General features: G+C 36.5%; 1 protein-coding gene across 1 annotated transcript in view; it reads left to right on the top strand.

Moving 5' to 3' along the window:
- Positions 1-19,405, top strand: part of CUNH12orf42 (chromosome unknown C12orf42 homolog) — a 178,438-nt gene that overhangs the window by 9,972 nt on the left and 149,061 nt on the right. The window contains exon 2 of the mRNA XM_017893444.1: positions 7,077-7,175. Within this exon, the coding sequence (XP_017748933.1) occupies positions 7,116-7,175 (60 nt within the window). The 5' untranslated portion in view covers positions 7,077-7,115. The remainder of the gene's footprint in view (positions 1-7,076; positions 7,176-19,405) is intronic.

Raw genomic sequence — 19,405 nt, 5'->3', positions numbered from 1 at the left:
AAAAGAACAAAGCTGGAGGCAACACGTTACTTGACTTCAAACTATACTACAAGGCTACAGTAACCAAAACAGCATGGTACTAGTACAAAAACAGGTACATAGACCAATGGAACAGAGCAGAGGCCTCAGAAATAACACCACACATCTACAACCATCTGATCTTTGACAAACCTGACAAAAACAAGAAGTGGGGAAAGGATTCCCTATTTAATAAATGGTGCTGGGAAAACTGGTTAGCCATATGTAGAAAACTGAAACTGTATTCCTTCCTTACAGCCTATACAAAAATTAATTCAAGATGGATTAAAGACTTAAATGTTAGACCTGAAACCATAAAAACCCTAGAAGAAAACCTAGGCAGTACCATTCGGGACATAGGCATGGGGAAGGACTTCATGACTAAAACACAAAAAGCAATGGCAACAAAAGCCAAAATTAACAAATTGGATCTAATTAAACTGAAGAGCTTCTGCACAGCAAAAGAAACTACCATCAGAGTGAACAGGTAACCTACAGAATGGGAGAAAATTTTTGCAATCTATCCATCTGACAAAGGGCTAATATCCAGAATCTACAAAGAACTTAAACAAATTTACAAGAAAAAACAACCCCATCGAAAAGTGGGCAAAGGATATGAACAGATACTTCTCAAAAGAAGACATTTATGCAGCCAACAGACACATGAAAAAATGCTCATCATCACTGGTCATCAGAGAAATGAAAATCAAAACCACAATGAGATACCATCTCACACCAGTTAGAATGGTGATCATTAGAAAGTCAGGAAACAATAGATGCTGGAGGGTATGCGGAGAAATAGGAAAGCTTTTAAGCTGTTCATGGGAGTGTAAATTAGTTCAACCATTGTGGAAGACAGTGTGGTGATTCTTCAAGGATCTAAAACCAGAAATACCATTTGACCCAGTGATCCCATTACTGGGTATATACCCAAAGGATTATAAATCATAATACTATAAAGACACATGCACATGATTATTGTGGCACTATTCACAATAGCAAAGACTTGGAACCAGCACAAATGTCTATCCATGATAGACTGGATTAAGAAAATGTGGCACATATACACCATGGAATACTATGCAGCCATAAAAAAGGATGAGTTTATGTCCTTTGCTGGGACGTGGATGAAGCTGGAAACCATCATTCTCAGCAAACTGTCACAAGGACGAAACACCAATCACCGTATGTTTTCACTCATAGGTGGGAATTGAACAATGAGAACACTTGGACACAGGACAGGGCACATCACACACCAGGGCCTGTTGCGTGGTGAGGGCTGGGGGAGGGATAGCATTAGGTGAAATACCTAATGTAAATGACAAGTTGAAGGGTGCAGCAAACCAGCATGGCACATGTATACCTATCTAACAAACCTCATGTTGTGCACATGTACCCTGGAACTTAAAGTACAATAAAAAAGAAACGAAAAAAAAAAAGAAAAGTAAAAAAACATAAACCTGACATAAAGAATTCAACAACAACAACAACAACAACAAAAAGCTGCTTGATTCAACTTTCACTGTGGGTAGAGTGAAGAAAAATCGTAACCATAATTTTCATAACTACACGCTAGCTCTCATAAATGCTTGAGTCCTTATTCATGCCATGTATTTGAGGGTCTGAAAAAAAAATTTTAACTGGAGAATTTAAAATGGCCTGAGGCTGGATCATTTCTGGGAAACTGTGAGTTAAACATAAGCCTTCAAGAATTTTCTTAAATTTCTTATTAGGGCTGTTTTAGGTTCAGAGCAAAATTGAGAGTAGAGTAGACAGATACCCCTTACACTCTATGCCCCCACACATGCACAGCATTCCCCATTATCAACAACCCAGTCAGAGTGGTACGTTTGCTACAATTGATTAACCTACACACATCATCACCCAAAATCCTTAGTTCACATTAGAGTTCACTCTTGGTGTTTGGAATTTTACATATAAGGTTCAAACTAAAACGAGAAACTCACTGTCCAAAATCACAATACCCACAAGCAAAGAGGTAGTCTAATTGAGAGACAACAGAAATAACAGACACCAATTTTAGATCTGCATAGATTTTTGATATCATCAGAAATTAAGTATATTTATTGTATTGAGAGGAAAATAAGTTCAAAATGTGAGCAAGAACCAGATGCAATAAAGTAAAATCAGTCAGACTGTAAAATAAACTTATAGAAATATACTTTAAATTAAAAATTCAATAGGCAAGTTAAATAGTAGATAAGAAAAACCTGAAAAAGAGTTTAATGAACTGGAATGTAAATCTAAAGAGATTGTCCAGTGGCTAGAAAGATGGGAGAAAAAAAGAAAAAATAAACACAAAGAATAAGTTAAAAGACATGGAAAATAGAGAAAAAGGTCCAGCAAATTTAATCAGAATTCCATAAAGATAATAGAAACATAAGAGATAATATTTAAGGTGATAATGACTGAAACCTATCTCAGAATTATTCAAAGATACGTATCCTAACATACAGAAAGTCCAGCAAATCACAGACAGGATACATAAAAAACAATTCACATCTAGATTCACCAAAATGAAACTAAAAATCCACATTCATATACACACAAAAGATCTTAAGCCACAGAAGGGACAAGCAAGAAGACTAGAAACAAAACTAAATAAAGCAAATGCAAAACAAAACCCAAAACACTGTAGAGAATAGACATTGGCAACAGTCTTACCACCATCTTTACAACAGAAATAATGAAAACTATAAGATGGTGGAAATTCATATGCACACAAAAGATCTTAAGCCACAGAAAGGACAAGCAAGAAGACTAGAAACAAAACAAAATAAAGCAAAATGTAAAACAAAACCCAGAACACTGTAGAGAATAGACATTGGCAACAGACTGACCACTATCTTTACAACAGAAATAATTAAAACTATAAGATGGTGGAATAATACCTTAAGTGGACTGAGAGAAAATAATTGTCAGCCTAGAACTGCACACCCAGCAAAACTGTATTCAAGTGCAAGGATAAAATAAAGACATTTCCAAACAGACCTGAGAGTTTACTACCAGTAGACCCTCACTAAAGGTAATTCTAAAGGATTTTCTCTATGAAGGAAAAATGTAATCCCAGATAGATCGGAGATGCAAAAAAGACTGATTATGAAATATATTGATAAGTGTGTGCATAAATCAAAATAACAGTTGACTGCAAAAAATCAGAACAATAATAGTGACAATGTCTAACTTGTGGGGGAAAAGACCAGCAATTTAGAGAACTAACATATTGGACAACAACGGCTTTGAGTTTCGCAGTGGGTGGTCAGTGTTAAAGAACTTTGTTTTATTTACAGGAGTGTTAAATTTATTAAATATTTAGATTGTAAGTTAGTATACATGTTTTATTATAAAGGTAAAGTTGTACGAATACCTTCCAAGACATAGAGGGGAGAAAGTAGAAAAGAAAAGAAAAAATAATTTAGTCAATTCTAAAAGTGTAGGGGCAGAAAAAACCCAAACAAAAACCAGAAGAACCAGGACAAGTAGATAAGTAGAAAGCACAAATAAGATGGTAGAAATTAAGTTCAAATATATTCATTATCACAATAAGTAGAAAAGGGCTAAACTTCTTAGTTAAGAGTGTCAGACGGTGTTTTTTGTTTTTTTTTAAAGCGACTCGCTTTATGTTAATTTTAAAAAACACACCCCAAATTAGCCGGGCTTGATGGCGGGCGCCTATAGTCCCAGCTACTCAGGAGGCTGAGGCAGGAGGATAGTGTGAACCCGGAACCGGAGCTTGCAGTGAGCCGAGATCAGGCCACTGCACTCCGGCCTGAGCGACAGAGAGAGACTCCGTCTCAAGAAAGCGAAAACAAAAACAAAAACAAAAAAACCCACCCCAAACCACAAGGAACACAAATGTTGAAAGTTCAAGTATGGAAAAAAATATGTAGTAAACCCCCAGGAAAATGTAGCCCACAAAATACCAATTAAAACAATTTAGAAAGAATGTCTTCAGCATTTGACTTCTGTCCTTCCTTTTATTTTTAAACAGGGACAGGCTCGATTTATTTTCTTCTGTTGAGATATGAGTAGGATTAGGATGTGACAGACTCTTGATCAGTTAAGACTTTTATAGTATGGTATACATTTCTTCAGTTTCATAGAGGACAAGTTTTTCCTTATTTACTTTTGGGATTCTTTTCATGACAGAACAGAGTAACTGAAAATATTCCTTTAGCCACATACATAAACCCATGTTTTATTTTTGGATATCACTTATCACACTATGGCATAGGTTTTATTGTATTAGCAAAACTAACAAGAAAACTGCTGTAGCTATATTAACATCAAAGTAAACACTTTCTAAGGAAAAAAATTAGTAGACATAAAGAAGAGAGTTATATAATAAAATTATTTGTTAAGAAGATGTAACTCTAAACTTTTATGCAGCTAATTATAAACTCTCAAAATTACAAAAATTGACTGAACTACGGAAAAAAATAGAAAGACTAGAAAGACCCAATACATTAGTGGGAGATTTTAATATATCTTTGTCAGTAATTAACAGATGAAGCAGATAAAAAATCAAGGATATAGATGATATGAACATAATTAATAGGCTTGATGTAATGAATAGTTATAGATTACATCCAATAATTTGAAAATATTGAATCTAAGCACATATGAAATATTTATTAAAATTGGCTACATGGAGACTGTAAAATTGTACTCAATAAATTTCAGAGAATTGATATCAACAAATCTTATTTTTGGATCAAAATGTAACCAATTTAAAAATTAATAGCAAAAAGATAATTGGGAAATACCATACATTTAAACAACGTATGGGTTAAGAAATCAAAATGCAAATTCAAAAGCATTAGAAATGAGAGATAATAAAAGCATTATATTTCAAAACATTGGAGGCAGGCAAAGTAGTATTAGAAAAAAATACAATTATTTAAATACATTAGTAAAGAAGACTAAATAGTGAATTAAAAACACAAGAATAGCAGAATAAGCCCCCAAAACGTATAGGAAAGAGAATGAATAATTTAAAACAAACACCCCCCATGAAGAAAACTAATGAATTAGAAAATCAACATATAAAAAGAATCCACAAAGGTAAAAGTTTGTGCTTTGAAAAAATTAATAAAATTGACAAGCCTGTGGCAATATATGTCAAGAGAAAAATGAGAAATGCATTATAAATAATAATGAGAATTAAAACAGGAACATAATAGAATAGAATTTTTTATGCTGAATAGATTAAAATATGTGTGTATTATATACATTTTAAAGTCAATGAATCTGGAAATCTAGAAAATAAAATAATTTATTTGAAAATGCAGTTTGCTAAAACTGACTCAAAAGAAATAGAAAATATAAATAACCATATAATCATTAAATAAATTGAATTAATAGTTTAAGTTTTCCCCACAAAGATAGCATCAGAATAGGTGATTTTTACCAATACAGTTATTCAGATATTTAAGGGGCAAGTAATTTAAATCCTATACAAACTCTATCAGTGATTATGAAAAGAGAATATTCTCCAAGTATTTTACAGCTAGCATAACTGTGACACTAAAATAAGGTAAGGACATTATAAAGTGGAAAAAGGCAATTTCACTTGTGATCATTGAAGAAGAAGAAAAAAAGCAAAATAAAATATTAACAAACAAAATTTAGCACTATCCAGCACTATGCTAAAAAGAAAATACATTATGACCACGTTGTTTTTTATCTCATGAATGCCTGGTTCATTTAATATTGGAAATTTTATTAATGTGGCATCACTGCAGCATCATTGAAAGGAAATATACAATCTTCTTAACAGTTGCAGGGGAGATAGTTAATAGAATTTGCTCTCTGTCTCTAATTTAAAACCAAAAACACTTACAAACTAGGAATAGAAGAAAAATTGTTTGATTTGATAAAGGCATCTGCAAAATATTAAAACATGACAAATATCATACTGGATGAGGAAATGTATGAATTTCTGTTAACATCAGAAACAACCAAGCATATCTAACTTCTGTGAAGACTGAAACTTACACTATTTTGGGGCTCTGATTCCTGAGTGTTAGGATTTATTGACCTGTTGATATCACCTCCTCTTATTTTTTGCAACTCCACACCTAATCTTTTCTTTTCTTTTTCAACCCTTTAACACCTCTGTAACCAATATTCCTTGCCTTAACTTCTCGTTGGTTGAACTATCTCAAAACTCAAGCTTCAGAACTACAAATAAGAAATTATGTATTAAAATGAATATGAGGAAAAAATGCACAAAAAGTATTGGAGACTTAGAGATTTTGGTCTTTCTATTCTGAGATCTTTTAGAACAATTTATTGGAAATGCTTCCCAATTTCACTAGGCTTCCCTTTCTATACCTAGAATACCCTGCAAATCCTAATAACTCTTGGAACTCACAGGGGTCTGTGCAAATGAGGGCCTAAGTTTTATTTGCTTCCTGAGGACCTAAGCTATATGTTTTAGAGACGTAAACTAATGCACTAAGACAAAAACTTAAAGTTCAAAATTTGAATAAAAGGAACAAAGCCATTACTATTACTAGGTGATACAGTTGTTCACACCAAAATCCCCAAATAATCAACAGACGTATTTTTTGGAATTAATATGAAAGCTTAGCTAGCTTGCTGTTTTAAAACAATGTATAAAATTAAATTGCATGTCTATACTTTGGAAATTATTAGAAAGATGATTTAAAAGACATCATTACAGTGCAACCCACACTTCCCCCAGCCAACCAACCAACCAAAGCAAGCACCGCCTAGGATTATATCTTGCAATAGATGATCAAGAACTTTATGTAGAAACGTATAGAATTTTATTGAGGCCAAGGTGGGAGTATTGCTTGAGTCCAGGAGTTCCCGACTAGCCTGGGCAACATATTGAGACCCTGTCTCCACCAAAAAAAAAAAAAAAAAAAAAAGTTATTGAAAGTCATTGGCAAGAAATACTATGTTCATGGATAGGATGATTCTGTCTCTTAAAGATGTCATTTTTTTTCTCTATTATTATCATTGCATCATTGTAAACCTGCTCTTCTTTCTCCATTCTTTGTTTATAGGGAGTTGAACTTGTCAAATTAGTGTCTACAGTAATATGTATGAAACAAAGGGAAGAAGAATTCTTGCTAACTATCAGACCTTTTGCAAACAGGATGCAGGTAATGAATAAGAGATACTACATTTTCTTATTTTTTTTTTAGGTTAATAGGTTTGCTCCATTTCAGCCACTAATTTTGATTCTTGATTCAGTGGCATTGATATTATATTTTAGATAATCCTCTTAGTTTCCATATTTATCCATACTCACATCATTGTAAATTACAGTATAATTTTAAATGCCTTCATAAATTACTTTTTTCCCCATTATTAGGGACACATTACATTTATGCTAGGAAAACTTAGAAATGTGTTGTCTTTGCTATTATTTATTTCTTATCTTACTAAGGTAACCCCACACCATTAGGATTGAGGCACATGTGCTCACTTTAAAGGTACTGATTTTGTTCCTAAGAAGTTGCACAAACCCGGGCTTTTAACTGAAGACAAACTTTTCACTGACATATAAAAAGCTACAAATGCTCTCGTAATGGTAAGAATGATTCTGTATTAGTTCTCTGTTGCTGCTGTAACAAATTACCACAAACTTAGTGGCTTAAAACAGTACAAAGTTATTATCTTCCACTTAGTTCTGTAGGTTCAGAAGTATGATACAGGTCTCACTGGGTTGAAATCTAGGTGTTGGCAAGGTTTCATTCTTTTCTACAGACTTTAGAGGAGATTGTTTCCTTCCCTTTCCAGCTTCTGAAGGCTGTCTGAATTCCTTGACTCCTGTTGCTTTTACTCCATCTTCAAAACAAGTAACAGAGGGTTTAGTCTTCCTCACATCACATCATTCCAACCTCCTCTTCTGCCTCCCTCTTCAACCATTATATTGGATTATATTATTCACTCTTCTGTGGCTCCCCTTCTGAAAAGTAAGCTCCCTTAGGGTAGAAACTTGGTCAACTTTGTTCCCCTGTGTTACTCAGGGTCTAGCTCTGTCTGGTACATAGGAGCTATGATGCATGAATGAATCAATTTTTAAATTTCATCCCTTAACATCACATTTTTTTCAGTAAGCTGGATCACAGTGAAATCTCTATAATGTGAATTATGAGTTGAATTCAAATTGAAGTATGAAATCTATGACTATTGTACTTTGTTATTTCACTGAGAGTGCTATTTGAGTAGCCAGATTTACAACTGACGTCAGTAAGTAATACTCAATGTGACATATTAAGTATCTTTCTATAAATACCCTACTATTGATTTTATTTTTTTGCAGTAGGGATTGATAATAATAGTGATGAAGACAATTAGCATCATCTTTGCTAGCATTTATGGACTATTTGCTATGTGCCATTAGTAGGTTCTTTTCATTATTTAATCTTCTCACTCCATGAGGTCATAAAGTACACATTTACTCTTTTGTCCACCCAAGAAAACTATCCCCCTTACCCAACACTTCTTTTGGGAAACTGCTTCTCTCTATTCCCCGCAAATGGTTTTGGGAACAGCCCAAGCACAATCCTTTGGCCTCTTGGCTATCAAGATGGATATAGAAACCAGTCTGGACCAGTCAGAATCCTTTAGTGGGAATCCAATAGTTAACGTGTAATCCATATCAAGCCAGAGTTCTTCCTCTCAGTTTTTGGACTCATTATGGGAAGAGAGAGTTTCCTTTCCTCTTGGGTCCAAAAATGGCAAGGATATGGCCTGAAACTGCTTGTGGTTTGTGGCGAATTAGAGGAAATGGATCAGGGACAGGAGTCAGATGTCCTGACTTATGTAGTACGTGGTCTCATTTTCTCCATTTTATATATGAACAAACATGTCTCAGAGCTGTTATTTTCCACAGGACAAATACCTTGTAAATAGCTAGTGAATGGGGGGGATTTTATCCCACATCAGCCTACTTTCATTGTCTATATTTTCTTTAACTTTGCTGTATGCTCTGACATCCTAGCCACTTACTCTTTCCATTCTTCCTGCTTTCTGAAAGCACACAGCAAGGAAATGCACGCTCTGTATTTCTAAAAAGGTGTTTCTTGGACAGTTGTTGCTCATCTGTACATCTTGTACTTGAATATGTTCACTTGAGGGTCTAGGGCTGGAATGACAAACAGGCCCCATCTTTCATGTTAATTCCAGGAGAATAAAAGTGGCTATCTACAGCTTTGTGTTGAGAAGGATTCTGAGGCTTCATCTGGCCTAGCAGAAAAGGAGGAAAGTGAAATAAGAATATGAGCTATTAAATTTGCTCAAAATGTTTGATAATTCAGATTCTCTTTTGGAAATATGGAGTTGCACTTTTCAGCATCCAGGAAGTGTTGAATCAAATACTCTTGTTTTTAAGCTCAAAAAATATTTTGTTAGCCAGGGACTCAACCTGTGTACCAAACCAAATTCCTCAACGGTCTCTTCACTATGGAATGATGACATCTTCTAATGAACATCTTCCTTTGCAAAATGCCCAGACAGTTCTATGCCACAACGATAGGAACAGCAACATGACCTGAATTTAGATTCTGGAACTGAATGTCATTTATTGGGACCACTCTTTTTCGGTGAGAGAGGTGCTAAATCACAGCCACCCTGAGAAAATTGTCATGCACTGGTATTGTTGAACATTTTCTAACAATCAAATTGGGCCTCACATTTTGTTGGTTGGAAGTTCCATTTCTTCATCTTTGGTCCAAGTTACTTAGCAATGACCAATCAAACTATGTGCCCACCATATTGTTTTGCATGTTTGACTAGAACATTGACAGATTAATAGGAAGGGTAAATAGCAGAGCACAACTGCGGCGGCCCAGTGTGGGGCAGCAGGATTGACTGCTCCGGACTTTGTTGTGTTTGCTCAGAGGAAGCCGCAGCAAAAGCCTGCTGGGATGAGGTGACCTGGGTCATGGGCATTTGTTTTTTGTCTCTATAGAAAACAATTGTCTTCTCAATGGAAGATGGCTTTTTTCTGAGTCTACATGGTTTCACCAATGAGGAAGCATTTGCCATTCCAGCGTGCTTGCTAAAACACAGTCATACAAATAAAAAGGCCACACAAAAGTTCAAATTTACTGTATTTTTCAGAGAATCCTTTGACTTATGTTAACCAGGAGAGAAGCCTAACTTTGGAAAATTTATCTTGAGGGTCTCTAAACCTTCGTCTGTTTACTGCTAATTCCCAATATTTGATGTTTAGAATTTTATGAAGTTTCAAAATCCAGCTACCTTTCCTTCCCCCATAGTTCATGAAGGCAGAACCCATTAACATGTAGCACTGTTGATTTTGTAAACCCTGGCTTTGGTAAACATTTACTTTGATTTCAAAATTGCTCTACTCTGAATTGATATGAATGAAATACATTAATAATAAAGGAAAATCTACTTTGGATGAGATTTAATTAATCAAAAGTGGTGACTTGATTTAAAAGCTAGAACTGTGTTTCTGATTGATAGATTTATTTGAGCATGACTAATTTTACATTTACAAATTTATCACAGTTCTTTAGAAAAAGATTTACTTTTAATAAAAGACTCCAAAGGATTCCACATGGATTTTTGATGAATTATTCTTGATCAATCTTGATGTATTTTATACACACACCCACACGCGCGTGCACACACACGTATACATACATACAGACATACATAGAGATAGAGACAGAGATTAGAGACAGAGAGGGATCAAGAATATATATGTTCAGTCAGCCAGACTCTCTTCTTGATCTGGTAGGAATGAAGAGGGGGTCAAATGGCACTCTACAATTTTCCTTTTCGGTAATTTTAATTCTGCTTTGTCATGTCTGACTGGTGCTGCTTTCCAACCTTTTCTTCCCCTTCACTTTCTCTTCTCTTTACTCCTTTGCTTTTTTGTCCCTGCTTTCCTAGAGCTTAGGGCTTAGGAAAGTCATGAAAGTGTTATTGGTGGTGGTTGTGGAAACCATTTTAGTTTCTGACTGCCCACTTCAGGTCCCATTGAGCTGTTTCCACTTCTAAAGCTGAAAAACCACCATGGGATGGGGTGGTGGATGGTGGTGTACTCTAAACAATGAACCAAAACCCCCTCAAAACTCAAGGAATAAAACCTCTCAGTGACATTAAAAGCTAAGACTAATCTGAGTATTAAGAAATATCAAGACATCTGCACAGATATGATATCCTTTTTATTCATTTAAAATTAACCAGTATTTATTTATTTTTATTTATTTATTTTTTTGAGACGGAGTCTCGCTCTGTCACCCAGGCTGGTGTGCAGTGGCTGGACCTCAGCTCACTGCAAGCTCCGCCTCCCGGGTTTACGCCATTCTCCTGCCTCAGCCTCCTGAGTAGCTGGGACTACAGGCGCCCGCCACCACACCTGGCTAGTTTTCTTGTATTTTTTTAGTAGAGACGGGGTTTCACCATGTTAGCCAGAATGGTCTCAATCTCCTGACCTCGTGATCCGCCCGTCTCAGCCTCCCAAAGTGCTGGGATTACAGGCTTGAGCCACCGCGCCCGGCCACCGGTATTTATTATGCACATCCTCTGTGCTACTCAGAGGATAGTTTCTGCCCTCAGGGAGTTGAGAGTCTTGGGTTGAGGCATGGGGAAAGATAATTATCCAAAGAGTTATAATATGGCATTCTCAATTCCCCATTGAATTAATTATAATACAAGGATGGGGAGTGAGCCCAGGAGACTGGTACCGACTCTATATTTTCAAGACACTGGAAGATGCATGTGGTTTTGTGGCTCTTTATTAGACTAATTTAATCTCATTTGCAAGGCATAAAACAAATAACAATTGTCTAACTGATGCCTGTACAATAGAAACATGGTAAAACTTGGGAAAGAGCCTTGAACTGTAAGTTTTGTAGGGCAGAAATTGCACCTGTCACATTCACTGTATAGAGTGAGACTGGCACTCCATGAATATCTGTGGATTAATGGATAGATGAGAAGCCTTAAGACTGTAGTTGCCACTTATTGGCTGTGTAACTCTTAGCATGGCCTGGGGTCTCTCTGACTATCTGTTTCTTCACCTATCAAATGGTTCTGCAATACCTCCCCACGTCACAGTATTATTATAGGATCGAAGCCTATTTCTTTAGCATCCATTATATGGGAGGCACTAATCTTAAGGATTACATGTGTTGACTCATTTCACCTTCATAATAGAAATATGAGGCAGGTACTATTATAATTATCATTCCCATTTTACAGATGATTATGTGTCATTGGTTCTTTGTCAACTATAAATTACTGTATTAATCAAAGAAATGGCATTGTAATTATTATTTCTAATATTCCAAAAGGCAAAAGCATGCAGAAACCCTCTATGAAGTTCTGTCTCTTGTCTGACTCTGTCTGTGTTACCCTGCCTTCCTCCGAAATTTATAGCATGAGAATATTTTGGGCATCCATTTTAATTAAGGATATTTGGATGATGCAGAAGTAAAAGCCCTGCAAATCTCCTCCAGAAAGAAAGATATATCTTCATTTTGAATATTTGTGCCCTGGAATTGGAACCAAAAAGCCACCAGAAACTGCTGCCATGCAAGAGATGAGCTTCTCTTTGACTCCATCTTCCCCATGGGTACAAGGCCTCTCCCTGCTTCTCTATGAATATATGTTCCATTCTTTTTTCCCTTCCACATGGCTTCTTCTGTTTTTTCATCACTGGGGTTTGTCCATAACTGCTATGGCGTTTCCATCCCCAGTGCTGTCTTGTGCACTGTTAATTCTACTCTCACAATTCTTTGGCTTATTTTCCCGTCATTGTAAGTGCTAAGATTGGTCCAGCTAATTTTCTCATGCTCTGCCATATCACAATCCTCTGGTCAGCTGATGGTCCAAACGTCTAGAGCAAGGAGGGCAGGCAGTGTCCTGAGCTGTGATCCTGGTGAGGGCTGTGGCGGTGGTTTTTCTGTCCAACAACTGAATATAAAACATAACTGAGGTATCAATTTTATTGTTTGCTAAATGTACCAGATAGGCTTTTTATTAAATAGTCTCATATTAGAAAGAGAATTTGTGAATAGAGATTTTAAGCTTGTTTCTAATTTTAAAAATTGAGTTGTATTACAACTTTTTTGTTTTTAACCTATAGATAGTGACCTTCAGTTTACAAGAAGAAAAGAGTTTTGAAGTAATGACCTCTCAGATTTTAAGTCAAATGGGAGAAGGTAGTGAAGTGAATTTTTAAAGTCTCTGTGTTGTGATCGATTTGCAGCAGGTTATGCAATCAATTTCATGGGTTACTATCTACATTTTTAAGAAAGAGAAATAGATTGGAAAAATAGAGAGGTCAATGTGCTATATACACAGTAAGGTGTTTCTTGTTTCCTGATACTTTTATTTCAGTTATATACATGTGGGTATTTATTGGCCATGATGTAAGATGTATATCTTACCATGGGATATAGACCAAAAGATTGTAAGCTACCAGTGTAGAGGTTAAAATCTGGGTTTGGGGTCCTATGACCCTGGGTTCAAATCCTGGCTCTAGCATTTAGGGGCTGTGTTACCTTACAACTCCAAACCACAGTTTTCTCTTCAGCAGAATAGGTTAATATGACTTACCTCATACAATCAAGATGCTAAATCAATGTGAGGAAAGTGCTTAACATACAACTTAACATAGCTTATTTTGTTATTTTAAATGAAATTGACTGCTGTTGGCTGTTTAGGTTAAGTATGGGAAATTTCTGGAAATGCTTTACATCAGAGATATGGGTAGGAATTATGAACAAGGATAGGAAGTAGAGGAAAAATAAAGAGCAGAGAGAACATCTCAGACATTTTAATGCCAACAGAAAAGCCATTTCTAGGTCCTTTCATGTGTTCTAGGTGACTTTCAAGTCTCTTTTTCAATGCAATCATGAAACACATTAATATTATATATTGTTATGAATGCAATGATCCAATCCACAGAGATTCTGGGAAGAATGATGGGGACACTGGTAGCCCACAAGTTGAGTAAGGAAAGGAAAAAGTGGAGAGCAAGCCAGTGAGACATAATCTATTTCACCTCTTTTTTGTTGCACTTCAAATGCCCGAGAACACAGTAGTATAAAACAACAATCATTTTATTATGCTCATTAATTGTGTGAGTCAGGAATTCAGACAGAGCACAGTAAGGATGACTTGCTTCTGCTCCATGATATCTGAGGCATTCACTGGGCAGACACAAAGGCTGAGGTTGACTCAGATGGCTGGGGACTGGAATGATCTGGAAGCTTCTTCACTCACACATTTGGCACCTGGGCTGGGGTGATTCGAAGGCTGCGTTCAGCTGGAACTGTAAATCAGCACGTCTACTCAGGGCCTCTCTGTGTGGTGTGAACTTCCTCATAGTACAATGGTCTCAGGGTATTGGTGCTTCTCACAGGATGGCTAATATCTCCAAGAACAAGTGTTCCCAAAAGAGAAGGAGGGAGATCCATTACCTTTAATCACCTAGCCTCACAAATCACATAGCATCATTTCTATACTCTATTGGTCAAAGCAGTCACAAACCTGCCCAGATTCAAGGCTCCCCTTCAAAGATCCTTTCTCTCGTTGGGAAGAATTGAGAATTGCATGTAAAAATTAAAAAGGAAGTTTTAAAAGGGTGGTAACAAGCAAAATCTTTAGTTGTGGCCTTTATATCTTCACATTCTCACCATGAATGAACCATAGACAACTCGGGTAAATAGAGAGAGACCATGAGGAGTCATTTATGTTTAACTGTAGATGGTCTCTTGAGATATCTTCAGAATGGACTGAGCTTCCTAATGATACTTGTTTGGTTAATTCTGAAACAACTCCGTATTTCTTGACTTTTCCCCTCCAAAAGGTAAGGTTAAAAAGCTGCCAGATGTCAGGAGCACCAGCCTGGGACGTGTAAAAGCATTGAAAAATTAGTCTGGAAAACAGCTTTACCAAACCACAGTTAAAAGTCTCCTCCACCTCTCCATTCTTTCTGCATTTTAAAGCAGGTTCTATCTTACTAAAAATCTCTATTTAGGAACACTGGGATGGGAAGTAGAAGAATTCTTGGGTTTTAGTCCTGAGTTCATTACTGCAGAGTGGCCTGGGCAAACCATTTCACCTTCAGTATGTTCCATGCTCTTTGAGGTCACTCTCAGTATTCAGTGGCTCATTTTATGGCTTTCCAAATGGCCCAAATATGTTAATTTTATGAGCAAACTAAGCTATACGTAATGCATTTTGTACACATAAACTGAAAATGTGACTTTCGATCTGTCATTTTACCTGTCAAATTAGCACAGATTAAAAACTCAATGTTGGTGAAAGTGCATTAATAAAGGCCTCTCTTACCATGTGGCCGAACACACTGTCTAATCTATGTGGCTTTTCTGCAGAGCAATTTGACTTGATTTTATGTATCAAATATGTTGAAACATCCATGCCCGTTGATTCCACTTATCCCTTCTGAGAATCTGTTTTAAAAACCTAATTAGAGTGGGAGACCAAGATTTCTGTATAAGGATGTTCACTGCTATGTTATTTATAGTTATGCAATAATGGAAATCACCTATACTGTCTAATAATAGAAACATTTTATAACTTACAGTGCATACAAATAGTGATACTGTGTGGCCAAAAAATCAGATTTTCTTAAAAGAGTATTCATACACAATAAATTTGCATAAAGTAATTAAAGTCTTCATGGAGAAAAACTGGCAGGAACTGCATCAAGATATCTAGATACAATTATTGGTGATTTTGTCCCTGTTTGGAGGTCTTTCTGTTTTTTGAAAATCTGTAATGAATGTGTATTATTTTTATAATCAGAAAAGAAAATGAATGATATCGATATATGTTTTTACATATCATTTTCTTTTATTTGTGTTAATGCCTGCCTCCAAAAAAAGAGAGCTGGCGGCTTCATGCCTTCTTGAGTTTAACACTCATGAATGCTGTGCATTCTGCCCCGCCCCTTCCCAAACTCCCTGCTCCCTTTAACACCAATTGGACGTCCCATACTGGGAACTGGATCTGAGATGTGAAGGTGGTATGGGGCTGAGAAAGGGAGTCAGCCAGGAGGTCAGATGTGAGATCTCCTGGTGGTTATGCACTCCTACAGGCACTAGGCCGTCTAAAGCCTGCATGTGGCCCCTGGTTGAAGGCCTCAAATCTACAAGGCTATTAGCTAGATTTTACTGGAGTAAATTACCCCTGCTTTGCAAGAACATTAACAAATTACCATGAAAATGCTGTCATCACCAGCACAAATGTCTCTCAAAGGCTCACTTCAGTGGGTTTTTTTTTGTCCCAACTCATAAGATTCACTTGTTAGTTCCACAAAAAGGGAAAACTGAATCTTGAGGTAATTTGCACTTTGGGTGAATTCATCCACCAGTTTTTTTTCCCATAGGGTTTGTTTTGTATCCAGGCTTATGCACAACTTTTGTAAGCAGCAATAGCAGTTGTGTGGGCACTTGAAATGGGAGAGAATTCTAAAGTCGCTGCATCGTGTTAAACACCAAGAATGGGGAGGATTGCCTCTTAGTCCAGAGTAAAAGAGATCTGAATTTAAAACAAGGAGAATTTTAACTTTAAAAGTCTGGTTCTGGAAACAACTACAGGCTACAACTTGCATGTATTATAGTTTGCATTTTGAAGCTTACTAGTCTGGTTAATAAAATTACACAGCCATCCTATGAATGTAACTATTACATGCATTACATTTAGAGTCTTTGGATGATACACACCTAAGGAGTCCTCAGAAACCATACACAGGTTACATTTGGAATCCAGAATGGCAGGTCCCAATTATTAGGATGAAAACGATATACATCAATTCCTCTTTGAATGTTAGCATTTTATAATTGTCTGATCATTACATCTAATTAAAATTTAAAAGCAGGTTCAAAATCAGGAGGGTGGTTAAGAAACTTTACTAAGTAATGATATTTAACATAAATTTGTATAGGCTGAATTTACATTGTCAATTAGAGTTTGTTCTTAGAATGACTCACATTCAGAAATAAGTTGTTTTCCAAAGCACAGTGTATGAAATGTTATCTATTTTGGATTTATTAATTAAAGTTTGTTATTGGTACAAATTGTTTCCATTCCAAAATAGATGCAACTGGTTAGGTCAGTCAGACACCCAGGTAGAAAAAAAAAATCTAGCTTTCCTGGGTTGTTTTCTAATCTGCGTATAGGTAGAATACCCCACAGAAGGGCTAAATATGTAAAGAAGAGAGAAAAACAACCCCCCCACCCCCCAAATGGATACATAGAAATTCACTAAAATACAAGGAAGTTTGGTTTTTAGCAATGTCAGAAAGTTCCCCAAATTAGAATAACTAGATCACAGCATACGTGAGGTTTTGTGTCATTGAAAAGCAGATCTTTTAAATTACATATGGCAGTGGGCATCATGATCTTGTTAATGCTTTGAGTCTCAGGATATCCTAGTCCAGTCATTTTAAGTCCTCTTGATATTTGGGCTTTTAAAATAGATACCATTTACTGAAGTGCATTGGCCCAAGGGGAAGTACAGCAGACATCAACCTACCTGTTCCACCCTCCAGCAGGTCCTGAGGACAGGACCCTCATTCCTACCATCAGGACTCTGCAGGCTCAAGGCTTGACTTGAAACCGGGTCAATGCTTTCCTCTAATTGTATTTGGAGATGAGAACAGTCCCAAAGTGCACTGTGTGCAAAAATTTATATCCATCAGATCATTTTGCAGCGATCTCCTGTTTTTCAACAGGTGTCTTTGGAGCAAATACCTTTCTGTCCAGTCCCTATCCTCCCCATTAATACAATGAAGGATATTCTAAGTTGCAATATACAATGGTTATGTAATGATTAGGTCAATATGTGCATATTTTATAATTATAGTAAATAGCAGATCTTAATTTTATAAATAAAATTCTGGTAAGTACATGGGATCTCAATCAGTGATAACCACAGAGAAGGAGAATGCTTTTTTACATAATATTATCCAATATGTAACAGACAATTTACAGTGGTAAATATTTGTTTTGCTCAGGTGTTTGAGAGGTTCAGCTACCTTGGTCTGGTTCTCAGCATGGCTCCCTCACATGTCTGTGGTCAGCCGTGGGTCCACTAGACAGCAAGGCTGATTTTGGCTGGGTATCGGTTGGCCGTTGACTGATCCAGGATGGCCTTGTCTGGGAAAACTGGCTGACTTGGCTCTACTCTGTCTTGCACCCTCTAGCAGGCTGACTCTACCAGGCAGAATATGCTCTGGCTAGAGCATATTCTCATGACAATGGCAGAGGGCAAGACTGAACAACTCCAATAGTGCTTCCCCTTGAAGCCTATGCTTGTGTTTGCATTTGATAGCATCACATTGGCCAAAGCAAGTAACATGGCTGAGCCTAGATTCCCAGTGGGAGTTGCCACAACGTTATATAGCAAAGGGATATGGATGCAGAGACAAGTGAATGACTCTAGCCCTAAATGCAATTAGTGTACCACATGGGGTAACATTTTAAAACATTATATGGTTTATTTTGCAATAAGAGAGAGGAAGAGAGGAAGATGGAGAGAGGGAGAGAGAGAGTGAGGGAGAGACAGAAGTCTGTTTCTTTTTATAACCTATTGTTAAAAGTGATAAACAATTACTTTTGCTGAATTTATTCATTAGAAGTGAGGTATTACTTCTAGCTCATACTTAAGGGAAAGTGTTACTCAGGGTGTGAATCTTAGGAGTGAGGGATGGATCAGTAAGGAGTATCTTAGAGGCTGCCACTACAAAACCCTCTGGGAGACTCTGATGCACACCAAGATTTGGGAAATATTGCATTACTGTAAGAAGGCAAAGGGAATATTCAGAAAAGAGCTTGAGGATGTAGAAAATTTTACTCACGACGCAGTAATAAATAGCCTACCAAACAAAAAAAGCCTAGGACCAGATGGAGTTACAGCTGAATTCTACCAGAGGTACAGAGGAACTGGTACCATTTATTCTGAAACTATTCTGAACAATTGAAAAGGAGGGACCCCTTCCTAAGTTATTTTATGAGGCCAGCATCATCCTGATACCAAAACCTGTCAAAGATACAACAACAAAAAGAAACCTTCAGGTCAATATTCCTGATGAACATTGATGCGAAAATACTCAATAAAATACTGGTAAACCAAATCCAGCAGCACATCAAAAAGTTTATCCACCATGATCAAGTCGGCTTCATGCCCGGGATGCAAGGGTGGTTCAACATGCATAAATCAATATATGTAATTCATTACGTAAACAGAACTAAAGACAAAAACCACATGATTATCTCAATAGATGCAGAAAAGTCCTTCAATAAAATTCAACATCCCTTCATGTTAAAAATTCTCAATAAACTAGGTATTGATGGAACATACCTCAAAATAAGA

The sequence above is a fragment of the Rhinopithecus bieti genome, unplaced genomic scaffold, assembly GCF_001698545.2.
Source record: "Rhinopithecus bieti isolate Rb0 unplaced genomic scaffold, ASM169854v2 scaffold_23898, whole genome shotgun sequence".
NCBI classification, from domain to species: Eukaryota; Metazoa; Chordata; class Mammalia; order Primates; family Cercopithecidae; genus Rhinopithecus; species Rhinopithecus bieti.
This window is presented reverse-complemented; position numbering and strand designations above follow the sequence as displayed.